The sequence below is a fragment of the Clupea harengus genome, chromosome 11 (genome assembly GCF_900700415.2).
Source record: "Clupea harengus chromosome 11, Ch_v2.0.2, whole genome shotgun sequence".
In the NCBI taxonomy this organism is placed as follows: Eukaryota; Metazoa; Chordata; class Actinopteri; order Clupeiformes; family Clupeidae; genus Clupea; species Clupea harengus.
This window is the reverse complement of record NC_045162.1, coordinates 3,602,252-3,620,866: the sequence shown is the minus strand read 5'-3', so window position 1 is coordinate 3,620,866 and position 18,615 is coordinate 3,602,252. Positions and strand designations below refer to the sequence as shown.

The 18,615-nt window shown below is 46.8% G+C and overlaps 1 protein-coding gene across 7 annotated transcripts in view; it reads left to right on the top strand.

The window, feature by feature from the left end:
* Positions 1 to 18,615, top strand: part of oxr1a (oxidation resistance 1a) — a 147,995-nt gene that overhangs the window by 115,754 nt on the left and 13,626 nt on the right. For all 7 annotated transcript variants that reach the window (XM_031576119.2, XM_031576123.2, XM_031576122.2 and 4 more), the window contains 4 exons: positions 10,695 to 10,847; positions 11,257 to 11,441; positions 15,125 to 15,819; positions 17,756 to 17,924. In XM_031576119.2, the coding sequence (XP_031431979.1) occupies positions 10,695 to 10,847; positions 11,257 to 11,441; positions 15,125 to 15,819; positions 17,756 to 17,924 (1,202 nt within the window). The remainder of the gene's footprint in view (positions 1 to 10,694; positions 10,848 to 11,256; positions 11,442 to 15,124; positions 15,820 to 17,755; positions 17,925 to 18,615) is intronic.

Here is an 18,615-nt window from a genome sequence, read left to right as displayed (position 1 = left end):
GGACGACCAAGCCATTAGCATCAGCAAACAGTCTTGCAAATGCACAACAAACTGCATGACTCCTGATATGATTCGGACGTGAGGTTCTTGAATTGTAATCTGAAAGAAATGACCAGTCACCAACAAATGACCATCTTCACCAAAAGAGAAGCACATAAATGACCAGTCACCAACAAATGACCATCTTCACCAAAGAGAATCCCACACCATTCACAAGTTGAGTGTGAGACTTGAAGACGTGCAGGGATGTGTGTCGGTGATGGTTCTTCTCTGAGTGGTGTGTGTTTCACTCTTACCTGTAGAGGGTGTGTGATGTGTGTCGGTGATGGTTCTTCTCTGAGTGGTGTGTTTCACTCTTACCTGTAGGGGATGTGTGATGTGTGTCGGTGATGGTTCTTCTCTGAGTGGTGTGCTTCACCCTTACCTGTAGGGGATGTGTGTGTGTCGGTGAAGGTTCTTCTCTGAGTGGTGTGTGTCGGTGAAGGTTCTTCTCTGAGTGGTGTGTGTCGGTGAAGGTTCTTCTCTGAGTGGTGTGTGTCGGTGAAGGTTCTTCTCTGAGTGGTGTGTGTTTCAGCCTTACCTGTAGGGGATGTGTGTGTGTCGGTGAAGGTTCTTCTCTGAGTGGTGTGTATAGGTGATGATTCTTCTCTGAGTGGTGTGTTTCACTCCTACCTGTAGGTTTACCTTCAACAGCCTTAAAGAAAAAAGACAAGAGTGAGAAAAAAGGGTGGGAGGAAAGAAGGTGGGACAGAGAGAATGAAACACAGTACGCATCAGAGAGACCAGACATTAGAAAGGAGGGAGAGAGAGAGACAGAGAGAGAGACAGAAAGAGAGAAAGAGAGACATTAGGAAGGAGGGAGAGAGAGAGATAGAGAGTAAGTGTGTGTGTGTCAGAGAGAGAGGGGGAGAGAGAGAAGTGAATGCCAAGACGAGACGAGAGGAGACGAGCTCTTCCTGCAGGTGTTGTTTGATCAGGCAGCGTGCGCCAGGGCTTTAATAGAACCACATCGCCTCCTCACCCTCATAACTATCTTTTAATTAGAACGCTGCTACTGTGGGCTGGCTGGCTAGACTAGACTCCCTCTCTCTCCCTCTCCCTCTCCCTCTCTCTCTCCCTCTCCCTCTTGCGTTACTGTGAAGAGAGTGCTGGCACAGTGATTTAGCTATGCAATCAAAAGATGAATGCCTTTCAGTTCACCAAAGTCACTGTCCTCGATTGGATAGATTTCAAGTTTTGAGGCTGTTTATCCAGAGGCTGTTTATCCAGAGGTCAACCAAGCTGGACATGTATCTGTATTAGTGTCATGTATGTCAGTCACTTGTGTTCTGATGTCGGTGCCATTGGCCGTTGAGACCCATCAGGGCACTTTGTGGGGGAATCACAAAGAATCCCACCGGTTTAGGTGTTTGTCTCTGTGAGGAGACGGAACCAGAGCAGACTCTGGTCTGAGATCAGCTCTGTCTGTCTGTCTGTCTGTCTTGTCTGTCTTGTCTGTCTGTCTGTCTGTCTGTCTCTCTGTCGCTCCCTGTCTGTCTGCTCCGATGGGCAGAGGGTCCGGGGCTGGAGCCGGGACTGGAGCCGTGTTGGGCTGACAGCAGGATGGAGCCATCTCTGCTCGGCTGGCTGAACAGGTGTTCTGTCATTAGTCCACCTGCCAACTCCTCCCAGCCTGTGTGCCTGGCAGGCTTGTGGCCTTTCTCACTCTTATACACACTCTCTCTCTCTTTCTCTCTCTCCCTCTCTCTCTGTTTCTCTCTCCTTCTCTCTCTCTTTCTCTCTCTCTCTCTCTGTCTCTCTCTTGCTCTCTCTCTCTGTTTCTCTCCCATGTGTTCTATTTCTTATTACCGTCTCCCTCCTCCCTATCAGTTTCTCTCCTCCCTCCCCCTTTTCTTCATTAGCTCTGTTCTCTCCGTCTCTCCTTCCTCTCACTCTGTGGGAGTGTGTTAGTGTGTGTGAGTGTGTGAGTGTGTGAGTGTGTGTGTGTGAGTGTGTGAGTGTGTGTGTGTGTGTGTGTGTGTGTGTGTGTGTGTTAGTGTGTGTGTGAGTGTGTCTGTGTGTGTGTGGGAGTGTGTTAGTGTCCAGGCTCACATTTTCGTTCTTTTTCTCAGCTTCTCTTGACCCAGTGCTAAATTTAAGCCTGCGAGGGAACAGGGAGACAGAATGTTTAATTACCTGTCCCCAGTTGGTGCTCGCTAGCGGTCAAGAGGGGTCAGAGGTGGTGTCTGTGTGTGTGTGTGTGTGTGTGTGTGTGTGTGTGTGTGTGTGTGTGTTCTCCTCTGGCCGGCTGCCAGGCTCCTTGTGAGTAAAGAGGGAAGATCGAGGACGGGATGTGATGTCGTTGCCACTTCCTGACCCATGGAGGTCTCTAATAAGGATCATAGCTCACGGCTTCTCCAAGGGTCACTGCATACGGCACAGTGGGTCATGCAAGTCGGGCAGTACACTGAGTTCAGGAGTTCAGTTCTCTCATGGCAGATCAAATCTCTGTCCACAAGGTGGAGCTTGAAGAATATCGTTGGTATGGGTGGAAAGCTAAACAGATTTCCCGTGAAAACACCACTGCTATACTATATAACAGACCTCTATGTTAGCTCTGACGTTAGTTGCGGTTGCGTGATTCTAGCAAAGAACTCGATGAAATGCCGTCTGATAGTGATGTCGGTTTATTCTATGTACCAGACCTCGAGCACACACAACACGCTACGATGGAGAGAGAGAAGGAGATATTAGGAGGTATGGTCCATAGTGTAGTTTGTCTTCTGGTTGGCCTTTGACTCCACAGGCCGCGATGTCTCCTCAATTCTCCTTGCTCCGTTCTCTCACCGGTCGTAGCGGTTGGTGTCTCTACGGCATCCTTTCTTCAACACAACACACTCAGTATACAAATTACATTTCAGTTATAGTCAATAGAATACACAACTTAGCATAATGGGTGTGTCTGTGGTCTGGTTGTGTGCATGCTGGGCTACCTATATATGAAAAGGTGTGAATGTCAGCAGACAGGAAGGGTCTTTCTGACCATTTGTGTGTTAATGAAGGTAGCGAGAATGTGACACATTCTTGTGGGGGAGGAACTCATATGAGTTGAAAGTATATGAAAAATGCCCAAATCTAACAATCTCCCCATCTGATCATAAATCAAAATACATCATGATCACAATAAAACCTAACAAAACCATAATGGACATAATCAGACATAGTGATCAAACAATCCAACATTGTTACAAAATTTCAACAAACACCATGTGTTCCCATAGTGTAGTGGTAAAAAGGTTTAGAACAGAACACATGTTCCTATAGTGTATCAATCTTCAAGATCTGGTGTCTCTTGAAACCAATATGCCATGTCCTTTATCTTCACAGGTGAAATCGAAAATCCCATTATTTGCTTGGGTAAAATTATTTCACGGCCCTTTTTGCACAGCGACCCCCGCCTTCCGCGAGCTGTGAATGGCGACCATGCATTTCTGGTTCATCAGTTTCTGTTGGTCAAGTCTTTGAATGTTGTGTCGTCACTGCTGTCCAACGGGTGAGGTGAATCTGGACAGCGGTGGTGGCTTGGTCAATGCAGCGGGTCAATGGTTCCTGCGTTTCAGTTCCCCTCATGCTGCTCCTTGTTCTGAAAAACAAACAGAGAAAACTGCGGCAGTATCACATATTCCAAGAATGAGGCATTTCACTCATAGGACCAGAACAAACTATTTTGAAGAAAAAAAAACATAACACTCAACATTAAAACTGCCTTAATACTAGGGCTCTGACCTATATCATCAACCCATATCTCATAATCATGTCCATAATCAAGTCCATCATCTAAATTCCCATCCAATCATCATATCATTGCTAAAAGCAATGAAATGATTAACACAAGAGCATGACTTGATTTCAGCCGTAGTCAAGTTGCTTCCCTCTTGCGCTCCACCAGAGATGGTTGTTCTGGGGCCATGCATTGTGTGCTGTGGGTGACGTCCGTTCTCCCTGTACCATGACTGTAGCAGAAGCAAGTGACAATACTGTGTGTGGTCTCTTACACTTACACAAAGTATGTTCCCCATCACGTGGCTCTGGATTTCTCCTCACCAATGGGGCTATCTGCACGGCTCTTGTCATTTCTGTACAGTATTGACTCTCAACTGGTCTAGCATTCACCTTATGTTCATGCTCCAGGAGGTCACGCTCTCGGCCCTCCAAACCTACAATTCTCTTTACAACTTTCTCAGCTAAAGCATCGCCTATAGCTTCCACTGACTCTGGTTCTATGTGTGTTTTGACCTCTGACCCCAACGGCGCCACAGTTTCCTGTGCCTTCTCTATCATCCCATCACAGTAACCTGGCACTGCCCACTCAACATGGCACAGCCCACTCTCAACTGGGGATTTTCCATCTGGCACAGAACATAGACCATCTTTCTCAATGGTTACACACATATCACCTTTGTCAAGGTGCTGACTCTCAGCTGCCGTAAGAGAATGTAAGGAGGGCAGATTCAGTTTCCCGGAACCGCAGACATAAGGGCCTGTCTCTGATAATCGTTTAATTTAATAAACCTACAGAACATACTTTCATTGTCATATCTGGAGTGAGGGTTGTGCTTCCTCTTACCAAGGAGACGACATTTGTCAGCCCAGTGTCCTTGTTTTCCACATTTATGACATGCATTCCTAGATGTCTCTATTTTCCTAGTTCTGATGCTTCTAGGATCACCTTGATTTCCCACTTTCACATTTCTAAGCATGAACTCTGGATCTGTGTGTAGGCAGTGTGTGCCGACATTTCTGACCCTTTGTTCTGTATTGCGTTCTATCCTCCTTGCTACATTAATTAGCATCTCAAAGGTGAACGTTGTGTCTTCCCAACCGGGTGTGGTCAACTTAATAATACTTTTGAGCTCAGGGACAGTATTATGCAAGAAATTTGCCTTCAAGGCACCGTTGTTATTGGTCATAACATTCTCCTCTGTCATCCCGCTCATGCCTGAATGTCTTAAGAATGCTTCAGCAAATCTTTGGGCAAATTCATCCACCGCTTCATTAGCCTTCTGTCTACAACCAGATATTTTCCCCCAATCTGTACTCGCATTGGTAGCCTCCTGAATCCACTCACGGACTGCCTTCCAGCCATGATCTAGGTTCTGTTGATCCTCTCCTAACCCAATATCAACATCCCGTTTCACCTTGTCAGCCTCTGTGTTGTTTAGCACAGTGCACAACAGTGAAACGCCATCATATGGGTGCAACTGATAAATCTTTCGCAAACGAGTAATCTTAGACCAGATTTTCATCCCTGCTTTACGCGGATGCTGCAGGTCCTTTGACCACTGGTCAATATCTTGCGGCTTTGCAGATTTATAAGAATGCACTACATTTCTACCAATATACCTAGATGTCAAAGCTCTCAATCTGACCAGGCCATCATTAACACCTGAGTCTACATTCATGTTCTTTGACCCACAATTAGCAATTAGCATCGGCATTGTTTGAAAAGCCTCTCGTCTCTCCCCCTCCCTGGGTTCTTTCAGGCTTGCTATTTCTGCCTCGTTCTTGGCCTGTCCTGCTTTTAATGTTTTCACATCATCTGCAATTGCTCGAACTGTGCTGTTCTCAACATTCAGGCGCCATTCTAGCTCAGTCTTTTCATGTCTTACTTTAACCAATTCACCTTCAAGTGACGATACCTTATCTCTCTCAATCTTCAGAATTCTGTCTGATTCCATTTTTTCTTGTGCCCTCTGACGGCGCATTATCTGATCTAAGGTAACGAGAGAAAGTTTGATTTTATCTTTTTCGTGCAAAAGCTTTTCAAAACTGCGCCTGATGTCATCAAGTGGCCAAAAGTCATTGTCGGGCGGAATGTTGGACAGCAGCTCAATTTTCCTCTCGGTCTCATTCAACTTGAGATGACTATTCAAAAAACCTCTGATTGTCTTAATCATGGTATTCTCGTCAAACTCACGCACTGCCAAATCACCCATCTCAATAGTAGGGATGTTTTTGGTCTGGCTCAAACTTCTCCTGAACATCTTTAATTGTTTACAGATAGACAAAAATAAACGTATAACTTATAATGTTACAAAACATACATTATCTTCCACAAAGTTAAAACTTAAATCGTATGTACACGACTTCCCACTTAGGCCTCGCCTACTACGTTATCTCGAGGTCGAATACTCCCGATGAGCTTCACTGTGCCAACGAACGGTCGCTTGCGATATCAGTTTTAAATCTTAAATTAAAACGTCTGGTTTTTGATCAATAATCTCTAAGCTAAACAAGATGCCCACATCAACGCAAAATTAGCTCATCGGCTATTTAAAATCATGCGATTCGATTTCACAGGACAACCAAGCATCAGCTAAATTATTACCAAGCCTTCAAGCACCAAAACAAACAGCCTACGTACGGCAACTTATTATTTCATAATCAATTTCTGCTTTTCAACCAGCCAATTGAAAATGCCACGCTTCTGTGGAGCGGTCATAAGAATACCTAAACCAGTATGGTAGCTTGCTTATTGCATTTCCAATTCTGCTTTTTCAGCCAGCTAATTGAAAATACCACGCTTTGTGAAGCGGCCACAATTACCCCTACGGTTAAAATAGTAGCTATTTCCAAATAAATCTAGACTAGGATGACCTAGAATAGGAACGGCACCAACACACAACTGTGGATTTCCTCTCAAACGTACACATCTCTACTGGGCCTGTTATTCATTACATGAATGCAAGTGTACATAAAACATACAGCGAATTCTCCCTCAAATCACTGCAGGTACGGAAACTTAGGAGTCCTTGCAACCTAACTCAGACTAAACTTTAACGATAATTTCTGTTCTTTTTTTCAGCGTTAAATACAAGATATTCACTCACCGTTTGGATTGAGGCAGCAGGCTTCAGATGCGCGTCTCTCCTGGTCGTTAATTCTTGTATTTTTTGTGAAACTGGGTGGAAACACCAACTGAAGAATATCGTTGGTATGGGTGGAAAGCTAAACAGATTTCCCGTGAAAACACCACTGCTATACTATATAACAGACCTCTATGTTAGCTCTGACGTTAGTTGCGGTTGCGTGATTCTAGCAAAGAACTCGATGAAATGCCGTCTGATAGTGATGTCGGTTTATTCTATGTACCAGACCTCGAGCACACACAACACGCTACGATGGAGAGAGAGAAGGAGATATTAGGAGGTATGGTCCATAGTGTAGTTTGTCTTCTGGTTGGCCTTTGACTCCACAGGCCGCGATGTCTCCTCAATTCTCCTTGCTCCGTTCTCTCACCGGTCGTAGCGGTTGGTGTCTCTACGGCATCCTTTCTTCAACACAACACACTCAGTATACAAATTACATTTCAGTTATAGTCAATAGAATACACAACTTAGCATAATGGGTGTGTCTGTGGTCTGGTTGTGTGCATGCTGGGCTACCTATATATGAAAAGGTGTGAATGTCAGCAGACAGGAAGGGTCTTTCTGACCATTTGTGTGTTAATGAAGGTAGCGAGAATGTGACACATTCTTGTGGGGGAGGAACTCATATGAGTTGAAAGTATATGAAAAATGCCCAAATCTAACAAGCTACATATCTGGTCAGACAGGGTTCTTTTTTTTCCCCTTCATTTGAGGTCATAAGTGAAATAGTCACCGTAAGTACTGTGTGCATTAATATCTACTGCTAATTCTAGCGGTAATTGCACCCAACTTTTGCTAAATAGAAGTGGTCTTATCTGGACGCGTGAGGTGTTTAAAATAGCAGCAAGGCTCCCGTGAGGATGGGATGATACTCGTCCGTCTGTTAGGCTGTAAGTCCACACCCAGCTTCATTGCCATGCTCTGCGTTTAGGGCCTCTCAGAGGTCCTCCTTTCAGCTTCACATGGGCAAGGGGGCATGCACCCAAACACGCCACTGTCCACTGCCAATCATGCCTGCTTGTCTCCCTCAGGCTGACACATTAAAGATGCAATATATAGTTTGAAAACAACAACAACAGCCTGACATTTATAGAACGAGCAGGACTATAAACGTATATGTCTTTTAGCCCTGGTATTGGCTTTGAGGAATCTATAGATGTTGTACCTTTAATCTCTGGCTGCTGGCTCGTGCACTACCTCTTCCTTTGATCCGCTTCAGTGCCTCTGCACAGCCTACTGGGAAACTGCAGAGGTCAGCCCTGTGGTTTCTCTGCAACAGCATTCACTTCTCCACGCTGAGCAGGCAGTCACATGCATTAGCTGCCCTGGCTGGTCAGTCGTCTGCCACCTGTGACTTGCAGGCTAGGCTAAAATTCTGCTAACTGCAGACCCCCCCCCTTTTGAGGTGGACTGTGTCCTCTAACTGCTTTCTTTAAAGGAAATGAATAGCACTTATTCTCACGCTAGCAACAATGGCTAGCTGTTTGTCAAGTGTCTGCTTGACCAGGAGACAAGGAGACAAGGATGCAATAACAACATGCTTATCTCACCCGTGCCAGCTAGTCATCTTTACCTGTGCAACGCTTGTAAATGGCCATTCAATTACTCTTCCTTCCTGCCATGGTAAAGCTATTTAATTGATTGCCGTACGACTCAATGTAGCATAATTCAGTCCCTGCATTGACCAGCCACTCCTCAGCTCATTTGTCCCTTGTCAGTTCTATTAGGAAGAAAACCCTGTTATCAGCTGCCACTGCCGGACTGAGAAGAATAACATTGGGTGTCCTTGCTAAAGGCTCTGTTCCTTTGGGGAAACACAGGCCTTTTCTCATCAAGGGTGAATCACATTAGCCAGGCTTGTGTTCTGCAATTTGGATTCAGTTGAATGCTGTTTTTAAAAAAAAAAATTGAAATAAATCCTTGGACATTGATGGATTATTAAGACTTTGTACTGACAGGCCGTGAATTAATTGTGGAATGTAAGCCTACACACTTTTCCTGAGATTTTGCTCTGCCTTTAAAGTGTGCGCCACTGATGCTGAGGGGTAGGCTACTGCATGTTAATGCCTGACTCATAAATGCAGTTCCGTCCACTCTGGATGTAATTAACCACACAACGCTCTCTCGGGACGATCAACGGAATCCTTGACGGAAGGACTGGAAAACTATCATCGCTTGCTAGTGCAGTGCCCAGAGGTGAAGAACAGGCTCTGCCCGACTTGGCCAAGTTACAATTACAGTAGCCGCTGAGCCAGGCTTGATGAGACTCATCCAGAGCCTGCTGCGGCAAGGGCAGAGCATCCTCTCTCTGAGTCATTTCTGAGCTCAGCCGCCGCAGAAACACAGTGTTCAGCACCTCTATGCTTCAGATTTGAAACATGACAGGGGCTTGAAGGCAATGCCAGTCTCTTCTGTTAAAGCCCAGATCTTGCAAAACAAAGATGGACGATAGACACACACAAACTATTGTGCAGTGGTCTTCATAGACCTTCTCAGTCAATACAAAAAATGATTTGCCTCTATGTTTGTTGGTACATCTGGATAGTCCTCAGTGTCAAATGAGGTTCTGGCTGTGGCTGTGACCATGTCTTGTGCCTTGTTTACGCACTGATGCAGTAAAACTCCTCTGGATGTATGTGCTGCAGTGTGAAGAGGAAGGGGAATGTTGCTGATGCTAGTACGATGATGCTGGAATCACCTCAGGCATGAAAGTTTGCATTCACTGTTTCCCAGTGCAGTGTGGAATAAATGACCTTGTCGGTTTTATTGTGGCAGTTTAGTTGGGTGCCGTACGCATGCTGGTAAACGGCCAGGGCTGTAACCCTTTAATAGAGATCCCATTACGGTTAATAGCACTGTTACCATAGCGATTAATTTGTACGTGGAGAACATATCGCTTTTGCTTAGCAGTGCACGCGAAGGGCCACCCTTGCTTTGTTTACATTCTGCCCTAATAGGCTTTTGTGGCTCGAATGTTTCCTTTTATTAATATGTCTGCTAATCCGACATGTTGCAAACCCGAGGCACTTGCATTTAGTTTAAAGGTGTAAACTCGCTTGAGTACACCCTCATTTCATGAGAGAACATTCAAACAGACACATCTAAGCGGCTTAATCACTGCGCAAATGGTCCAAATGGAAGATTTTCGACAGATGGCCGCTAAAGACCGGGTCGAGCGAGCTTGTGCAGTCTGTGTAATTTACACCCATCTATGTCTCCCTGTTCGGTAGCCTTAACTTGCCCTTGTGCCGTAGAGTGAGAAATATAGCACGCGATTAGGCGGCACTGCGGAGACTGTCGTTTCCAGGAGACTATTTATTATCTCGCATGAGTCGCAGAAGATGTCGCTGCGAGCAACAGGGAGACATTCAAATTGGCACGGCTTAAATAACTCAGCCAGGCTCTTTCAATTTCTGCCATTAGGCCTTTTTATGCGTTCACATTTAGCATGCAAGCGTCTGATGGGTTCAGAGCACACAGGCTCTCCTGCTCAACTGACCGCTTAACTGTGGCAGTTAATATATACATAACAGTTCTAACTATAACATTTATAGTATTATATGTTGTGCAATTGACGTATCTAATTCTTGATTTCATGAATATGATGTAGTTTGTTCCAGACTCCCACATACAAATGGCTCTGTCTTTACGTGGCATTACATGGCTGGCTCTTAACTCTCCACTCTGTACCCCCATCCCCATCCCATCCCCTCCACTCTGTACCCCCATACCATCCCATCCCCTCCCACCCCATCCCTCCACCATTGTTCCCTGTTCAACCCGCAGGACTCCGATGGCCCGCCGCGTTCCGAGGCCCACCCTCCCCCAGTGTACTCGTCCCTGCGGCAGTCCCGTGTGGTCTCATCCACCTCCGAGGAGGAAGAGGCCCTCACCGAGAAGTTCCTCAAGATCAACTGCAAGTACATCACCGACGGCAAGGTGAGTCTGAGCATCCTCTCCCTCCCTGTTTTCTGTCTCCCTCCAGGGAGCAGCAGGTGTCACACCTTATCGACCTTATCGGACAGGATTGAACCTATGGAACTGATCAGCGCACATGCAGTACAATGATCATGCTATAACTGTTGTCAGGAAAGCAACTCTGATAAAGTCAAGTATACCATATTCTCGCTGAACTGAAACTTAGGAGGAAGCCCTTTGAAGCTTGTTATTTGGTCTTGTGCTACTACTACAAACTGTGCTTCAACTAGTCAGAAAACAAAACAAATGTGTACATTTATTTGATGAATTGGTCCAGTTATTTGTATGATGGTTTATGCTGTGTGTGTGTGTGTGTGTGTGTGTGTGTGTGTGTGTGTGTGTGTGTGTGTGTGTGTGTGTGTGTGTGAAGGGTGTGGTGGGAGGAGTCCTGCTGGTCACCCCCAACAACATCATGTTTGACCCCCTGCGGACGGACCCCCTGGTGCTGGAGCGTGGCTGTGAGGAGTACGGTATCATGTGTCCCCTGGAAGAGGTCCAGTCAGCTGCTGTGTACCGTGAGATCATCGACCGCAAGATCAGCGAGAGCATACCACCGTAAGGACCACATCTGACAACCCCCCCCCAAAACCATACACACACACACACACACACACACACTCTCTACACTATCAACAGCTAGGTCTTGAACCACACAAAAGATGCTTCAGTCATACCACAGCTCACACCACTTTCACACCACACACAGAAACACACACACACACACACACACACACACACACACACACACACACACACACACACACACACACACACACACATTTAGTACAGCAGCTGTACTCCTGTACATCTACCACACACACACATACACCACTTTATTGCTATGCTGACTACATAAACAGCAGCTGTCAGTCCTGTAGCAGGTCTACAGAGTCCCCTTCCCCTTCCATATCACCCTGACTCCACAGTACAACAACAGGGTCTCTCAGCCCTGCTCGCGTAATCACTGTCATTTAGCTTATTAAAGATTGACCCATTTTGCTTACTCATTTTCTAGCTCCATAGCCTGCTAGGGCCCTCAGGACACCAACTACATCAGTATTTTATAAAGTTTGTGGTAGCGATGTACGCAAATCTGAATACGTTAATCGGGAAAGCACAAATAATGGGATGGGAACAGATATTTCTTCTACCCAAAGGGGAAAAAAAGTCAGCTCCATGATTGACGTGTCTGTGTGTCCGGTGGCAGCCGCTATGTTTCTTCAAATCGCTTCATATGTTCTGTTTGCAACATAGGACTTTGATTTCACAAACTAGTTGTTTCATTTACTACACATTATTGGAAATTGAAAGTGAAAATGGGAACGAATCAGAGTGTGCTGAGCTATAAGCTGGCGAGACAAACAGACAGCAACAACAAGTCCAAGTGATTTGTCAAGCTAGCAATGAACTCTGCAGCACCCCAGTTTAAAAATAAAACAAAACTCAAAACAACCAGTGCTATATGGAAGGACTTCACAATCAGCCCAACTGATACAACTAATGTCATCTGCAAATTGTGCAAGGCCACAATAACTACACTAAACTGAACTAAAATGAAATGGAAAATCAGATTGAATACAAACATATTATCAAAGAAAGACTATTATAACCTTGGTTTGTGGATGTTTGCTGAACTAGATTATTTTCATGTAATTGACACTCCAACCTGGATATCCAGGGGCCGACTCTACCTTCAGAGCTGTCCAGGATCGGTGCTCAGTCTGAGACTATCAGAGACACCTGGTGGCATAGCCCCCACAGAGACACCTGGTGGTATAAGAGACACCTGGTGGTATAGCCCCCACAGAGACACCTGGTGGTATAGCCCCCACAGAGACACCTGGTGGTATAAGAGACACCTCGTGGTATAGCCCCCACAGAGACACCTGGTGGTATAGCCATCACAGAGACACCTGGTGGTATAAGAGACACCTCGTGGTATAGCCCCCACAGAGACACCTGGTGGTATAGCCATCACAGAGACACCTGGTGGTATAGCCCCCACAGAGATACTGGAGATACTGCCACTCCACACCGCAGCGCTGATCGTGTTTTGAGCTGTTTAGCAATGATGGCAATCATACAGTTAGGTGTTGGAGCAGGAAGAGGCCCTTACATGCTCTGTGGCCCCCGGGGAGTAGAGCTGAGATGCACCGACCTGGTACTTTACCAAAACTATGCAAAACAGCTGTGCCATCACCCACTCAGTCGTCACCCTGTAGTCCTAACCCTAACCCTCACCCTGTAGTCCTTTCAGTGATGTAGAATACGCTCTCTGGTCTGACAGCAGTCGGGTCACCCTGTAATCCTTTCAGTGATGTAGAAGACGCTCCCTGATCTGACTGCGGTTGGACAGCGCCAGACCTCATTTAGTGCCGCCCATCTCATTTATCATTAGCGCCCCCAAAAAAGACGAAGGGACTGACGATGCAGTCAAGCTTAATGAAGTACATTCTCACACCTCCTACAGAGGAATTACTCACACACTCAAAGAAAACCTCCTACAGAGGAATTACTCACGCACTCAAAGAAAATATGAATTTAATAGGCTGTCTGCCACCCACAGTCTACTGGGTTTTTGTTTATATCTGGTAGGTTTTGTGGTCTGAGTTGCTGTTATTTATTTATGTATTTATTTATTTATTTATTTATTGCCAGCTGCCTGAGAGCACAGTGTAATAACACTAGTCAGGACTGTTCTATACCACTTGGCAGAGCAGCATTGGGGAGGCAGGCGTGCTGCTCTAGTTAAGCTGATGGCCGTATTCATTGTGATGGATAATAATCATTGCCTGTGCAGGGGCCAGATGTTTCCTCAGCTGAGCTTTGGGCTGTGTGCACTGGTGTGTGTGTGTGTGTGTGTGTGTGTGTGTGTGTGTGTGTGTGTGTGTGTGTGTGCACTGGTGTGTGTGTGTGTGTGTGTCTGTGTGTGAGTGTGTGGATCCTGCAATGAGAGGGCCTGTGTGGGTTTCTCTCCCAAGGCAGTAGACCATGACGAGCAACAGATTGCGGACCTGCTGAATGTGGACCGCTCTCAGCCCTTTGTGCTCCGTGGCGTCTCTCGCTTCAGTTTAACATTCAGCACCAGAGGGGCAATACTTCTCTATTGCCCTTTCACTCCTTTAAGTGTCATAAGCCGTAAATATACCCCTGTGAACTAAAAAAGGTCTAAAACATGTGAACTCCTACAGGTCTACCACTACAAAAAAATATTCAGAATGTAGAAGGATATGTTGCACTTAAAGGGGAGCTTGGGATTTTTCAACCTGGGCCCTATTTTTTCATCTTTTTGGGTCCAAATTTTTGGAATGATCGAAATCGGTAATCTCCAAAATTGCTATACAATGGAATCATTCGAGGCAAGCCAACAAATCAAAGTGAACCATTGTTGTTTTCGCCCACTGCCAGGGTCATAGATGTAACTGTTTTACCTCCGTCTTCCTTCAGTCTCTGACGTAGCACCCCATTCAGTGCCTGTAGTCGATTATCGAAGGGAGGCGCTACATCAGAAATCGGAATAAGATGGAGGTAAATCACTGACTGTACAAATAGTCCTTTTTCTACAGTTTCTTTACAGTTATTGAGGTAAACAGATGCAAGTGTATCTCTCTAGGGATCCTTTCCATGTTACCAGCGCCTTCTAATGATATTTATAAGCCTGTCAGTTGCGAAAACAAGGTGTTTACTTGACGTGCTGGCTTGCTTCATAGGATTCAATTGTATTCTGACTCAATCTGACTCAACGATTTCGATTGTTAATTGTCCCTAGTAAATAATTGGACCCAAAAAGATCTAAAAAAATAGGGTCCAGGTTGAAAAATCCTGAACCTAACCTTTTTTTCTATGTTCGCTTATCTGCTTCTTTGTTCATCATTTTGAATGACCAAAGTGTATGAATTGTGCTACAGTATATCGATAAACTTACCTTGCCTTGCCTTTCCCAAAGTGGAAATGGTCTGGAACTGTGACTGTCTCCTGTATGGTAGAGATGCTCTGGAACTGTGACTGTCTCCTGTGTGGTAGAGATGCTCTGGAACTGTGACTGTCTCCTGTGTGGTAGAGATGCTCTGGAACTGTGACTGTCTCCTGTATGGTAGAGATGCTCTGGAACTGTGACTGTCTCCTGTATGGTAGAGATGCTCTGGAACTGTGACTGTCTCCTGTGTGGTAGAGATGCTCTGTCTCCTGTATGGTAGAGATGTTGGTAGACTGAACCTGCCTGATCTGTCCTCCGTCAGGGAGCTGGACGATCAGTGGTCGACACCACAACACCCGTCGGAGCTGCGTCTGCGTGATGCCGGCGGCTACGAGAGCGGCAGCACGGCCCCGCGCAGCACCGAGGGCTCCTTCTCAGAGGACGTCTTCACCGAGTCCGAGCTGTCGCCCATCCGCGAGGAGCTGCTGTCCACCGAGGAGCTCCGGCTGGAGGACAAGTCATCCGGCGCCTCCTGTGAGTCCGTCCAGACGGTGGCCCAGGCCGCGGGTGCCGTGGGCTCCGGAGCAGGAGGTGAGACGGGGAAGGGGGCGAGTGGGAGCGCCCGGGGCTCAGTCAGCCAGGAGGAGAGGCCCAGCGGCAGGGAGCAGAGTGACACAGACAGCCACGCCGCCCAGCCCCGCTCCTCCTCCCTGAGCTCAGAGCAGCAGGCCAGCAGCAAGGACCAGCCAGACAGCTGCCCAGGCCAGGGGCCTCCGTCCAGGCTGACCTCGCAGAGCTCCACCACAGGGGCCGGGGCTGGAGCCGGGGCCGGGGCCGGGGCCGGGGCCGGAGAGGCCCCCCTCGGAGCCAAGCTGGCCAGGGACAGGACCCGGGACTCTGAGTCGGACGTGGAGGAGCTGAGGAAGATGTGGAAGAGTCACACTATGCAACAAGCCAAGGAGCAGAGGGACAACGTGCAGCAGACACAGACTGAGCCCTCAGCAGCCCAGGCAGAAGGTAGGACATCTTTGTCCCCACCATTACTATATCTGTGAGGTCAGTCTTAGTTAAGAGTCTCTTTGTTTACTTACTTACATTACACTTTGTCCTTTCTTCGCTCCATGCAACCCTTTTTCTTTTTTTTGTGTGTTTGTTGTGTGTTTACTTGTGAAACTGAAACAAAAACTCAGTCACAAAAACAGAAACTCAAACTCGGTATTGCTACCACCCTGACTTGGCCTTCTATATTCTTAATATTGATGAGAAATCATGGATGATGAAAGCAAGACAGGATCAGGCGATTCTTGTTCGAATGGAATCAGGAGTCAGGGCTGTTCAGGTGTCCTGGAAGGCTGTCGTGTTTGATGAACGCCACGGAAGCCTTGTGAAGTCTGAACTATCAACCGCAAAAACGCTCCCCATGGTGAAGGCTGTGAGGTGTAGGCTGCCGGGGGCGACTGATAAGTGTGTGTTTGTTCAAACGACGCCTAAACTGCAGAGAGAGAGAGAGAGAGAGAGAGAGAGAGAGAGAGAGAGAGAGAGAGAGAGAGAGAGAGAGAGAAGAGGGTGGTGAGATCAGGGGGAATGAGAAAGAAAGAGAGAGAAGGGAGAGGAGGGGGTTTATGAGAATGCGCCTCAGGTGATATCACCTTGGGAGATACGCGAGGCTTTTTCGGTCCTCTGCATACCGCTTTGATCCAGCACAGTCAACCTGTGCCACTCGGCATCTCTGCTCTCTGATAAGCTAAAGCCCATCAAAGGCAACAGCGGCACAGAATCACAAACAACACCACCACCACCACCACCACCCCCTCCCCAGACACACACACATACACACTGAGGCACAAAACCCCTTTGGCGAAGACAAGACCTTGATTAGAGCAAATATCAAAGACCTAGTGTGGTGTTCAGTGCATTGCTGAGAATGTGTATGTTTGCATGCGTGTGGTAGCGCGCTGTGACATTTCAGCAGCGATTGGCTCTTTGCTGATATCCTATCTCGCGGTGAATTACAGTTCTATCTTCATGGTTCTACCTTTGCGGCTCTAGCGTTTACAGAGCGTTCAGTGGGTGGACTTGGTTGTTCACCACTGATGTATTTCTTTAGCTCAGATGGCAGAGGTTGCTGCTTTTCATATGTATAAATGTACACTCTGATCAGTAGGTTGTGTTGAATAAAAGACTTCTGCCAAATTACTAAAGGTATATATACTTTTACGTAGCCCACTTACATCCTACCTGTCTATGCAACCTAATTGCAGACTCGCTCTCGCTCTCACACACACACACACACACACACACACACACACACACACACACACACACACACACACACACACACACACACACACACACACACACACACACACACTCTGTTGTCTGTCCAATAACTGAGCTCAACTCTGTGTGAGTGTGTGAGCCACCATCCTTATTCTCAGGCATCACACTGGGGGCTTTGCTTAATGGCCCGCCCTTCGCTCATTTTCCTCACTGTATGCGGCCACAAGCAGGGTGTCAAAGCTCAGTCAATTATGCATCACCTTAATGGACTCAAAATGGACGCCCGTGGAGAATCTGTTGTCTGAGGTGATTAACCTTTGTTGGTCTCCAGTAAATACCATTTCCGTTTCGCTGCTAGGGTGGGCCGTATTTCTTTGCAAGTGCCCTGCTGGGATGACCTTTTAATGGGCTACTAATAATGGTGGCATGAAATAAGATCTGGCCGTTAGTGTCTTTAAAGATTTGGTGGTCTTAAAGGTTTAAGCGGATTTTCGAGTGTATTTGTTCCTTTCGGGGTCAGGCTCATTCATATTAACGGCACTAAACAAACGAGACTAACGTTTAGAATAGCAGTCTCAGAAAGTGTGTTCTACCCATCTGTCATTACTTGGTGTTCAGGTTCTGGTCTTCGCCTCTACCTCCTCTGACGTTGCCTCATTTCCTGTGTCCTCAGGCCCAGCGGTGTTCAGGGAGAGGAAGAGGTCCAGGTCTCACAAGTTCCTGTGCCTGCGGGTGGGGAAGCCCATGAAGAAGACCTTCCTGTCCAACGCCAGCGCCTCCATGCAGCAGTACGCCCAGCGCCACCGGAAGCTTGAATACTGGTTCGCCGTGCCCCAGGAGAGGTGAGCCCACGCCCGGGGCCACAGCGGGCGAACACCCCCATCACTCCCAGAATTCATAATCAACTACATGACACACTGAACTTCCCCACCCGCACTATGTTTCTCCTATTCACCTTTTTCACATGTTACTCCTATGTTCACCTCTCACCTTTCACCTTTCACCTTTCCTTAATCATTCTTTGTGTCTTTTCTGACACCTCATGAGTACCTTTGACTCGTACTGACCAGACAGATGGCAGAAAACAGCAGTTAACCCTCCAAGTCCCCCATCTAATTAAACCTCCCATTGAGCTAATGTCCAGTCATAGATTCTAAGAGACACAATTCATGAAGAGCCCTTTTAAATTAGGGGGAAGTGATGCCAGGGGAGAAAAGCACACCTTTCTTTGAATGTACCCTCTGTGCGTGTTGTTCAAATTCCTCCCCCTACCACCACATTCTTCCTCCCCGAAACATCTCCTAACTGCTTGGAATGCTTACGGTAGTGGGTCACGCACCGCCTGGTTAAAGAATTTCTATATTGGTGTCACACTAGAATAAGTCATTAGGCCTGTGCCTATCGGCTGCTGTCCGGTGGGAAGAGATTCTGCCTCGTCAGCCACTCTATTCTGTTTACTCTGTAAGCCCCCCCTAACCAGAGAGAATCGACCCCGGCTATCGCTCTTCAACAAGCCCATAACATTTGTTTTCT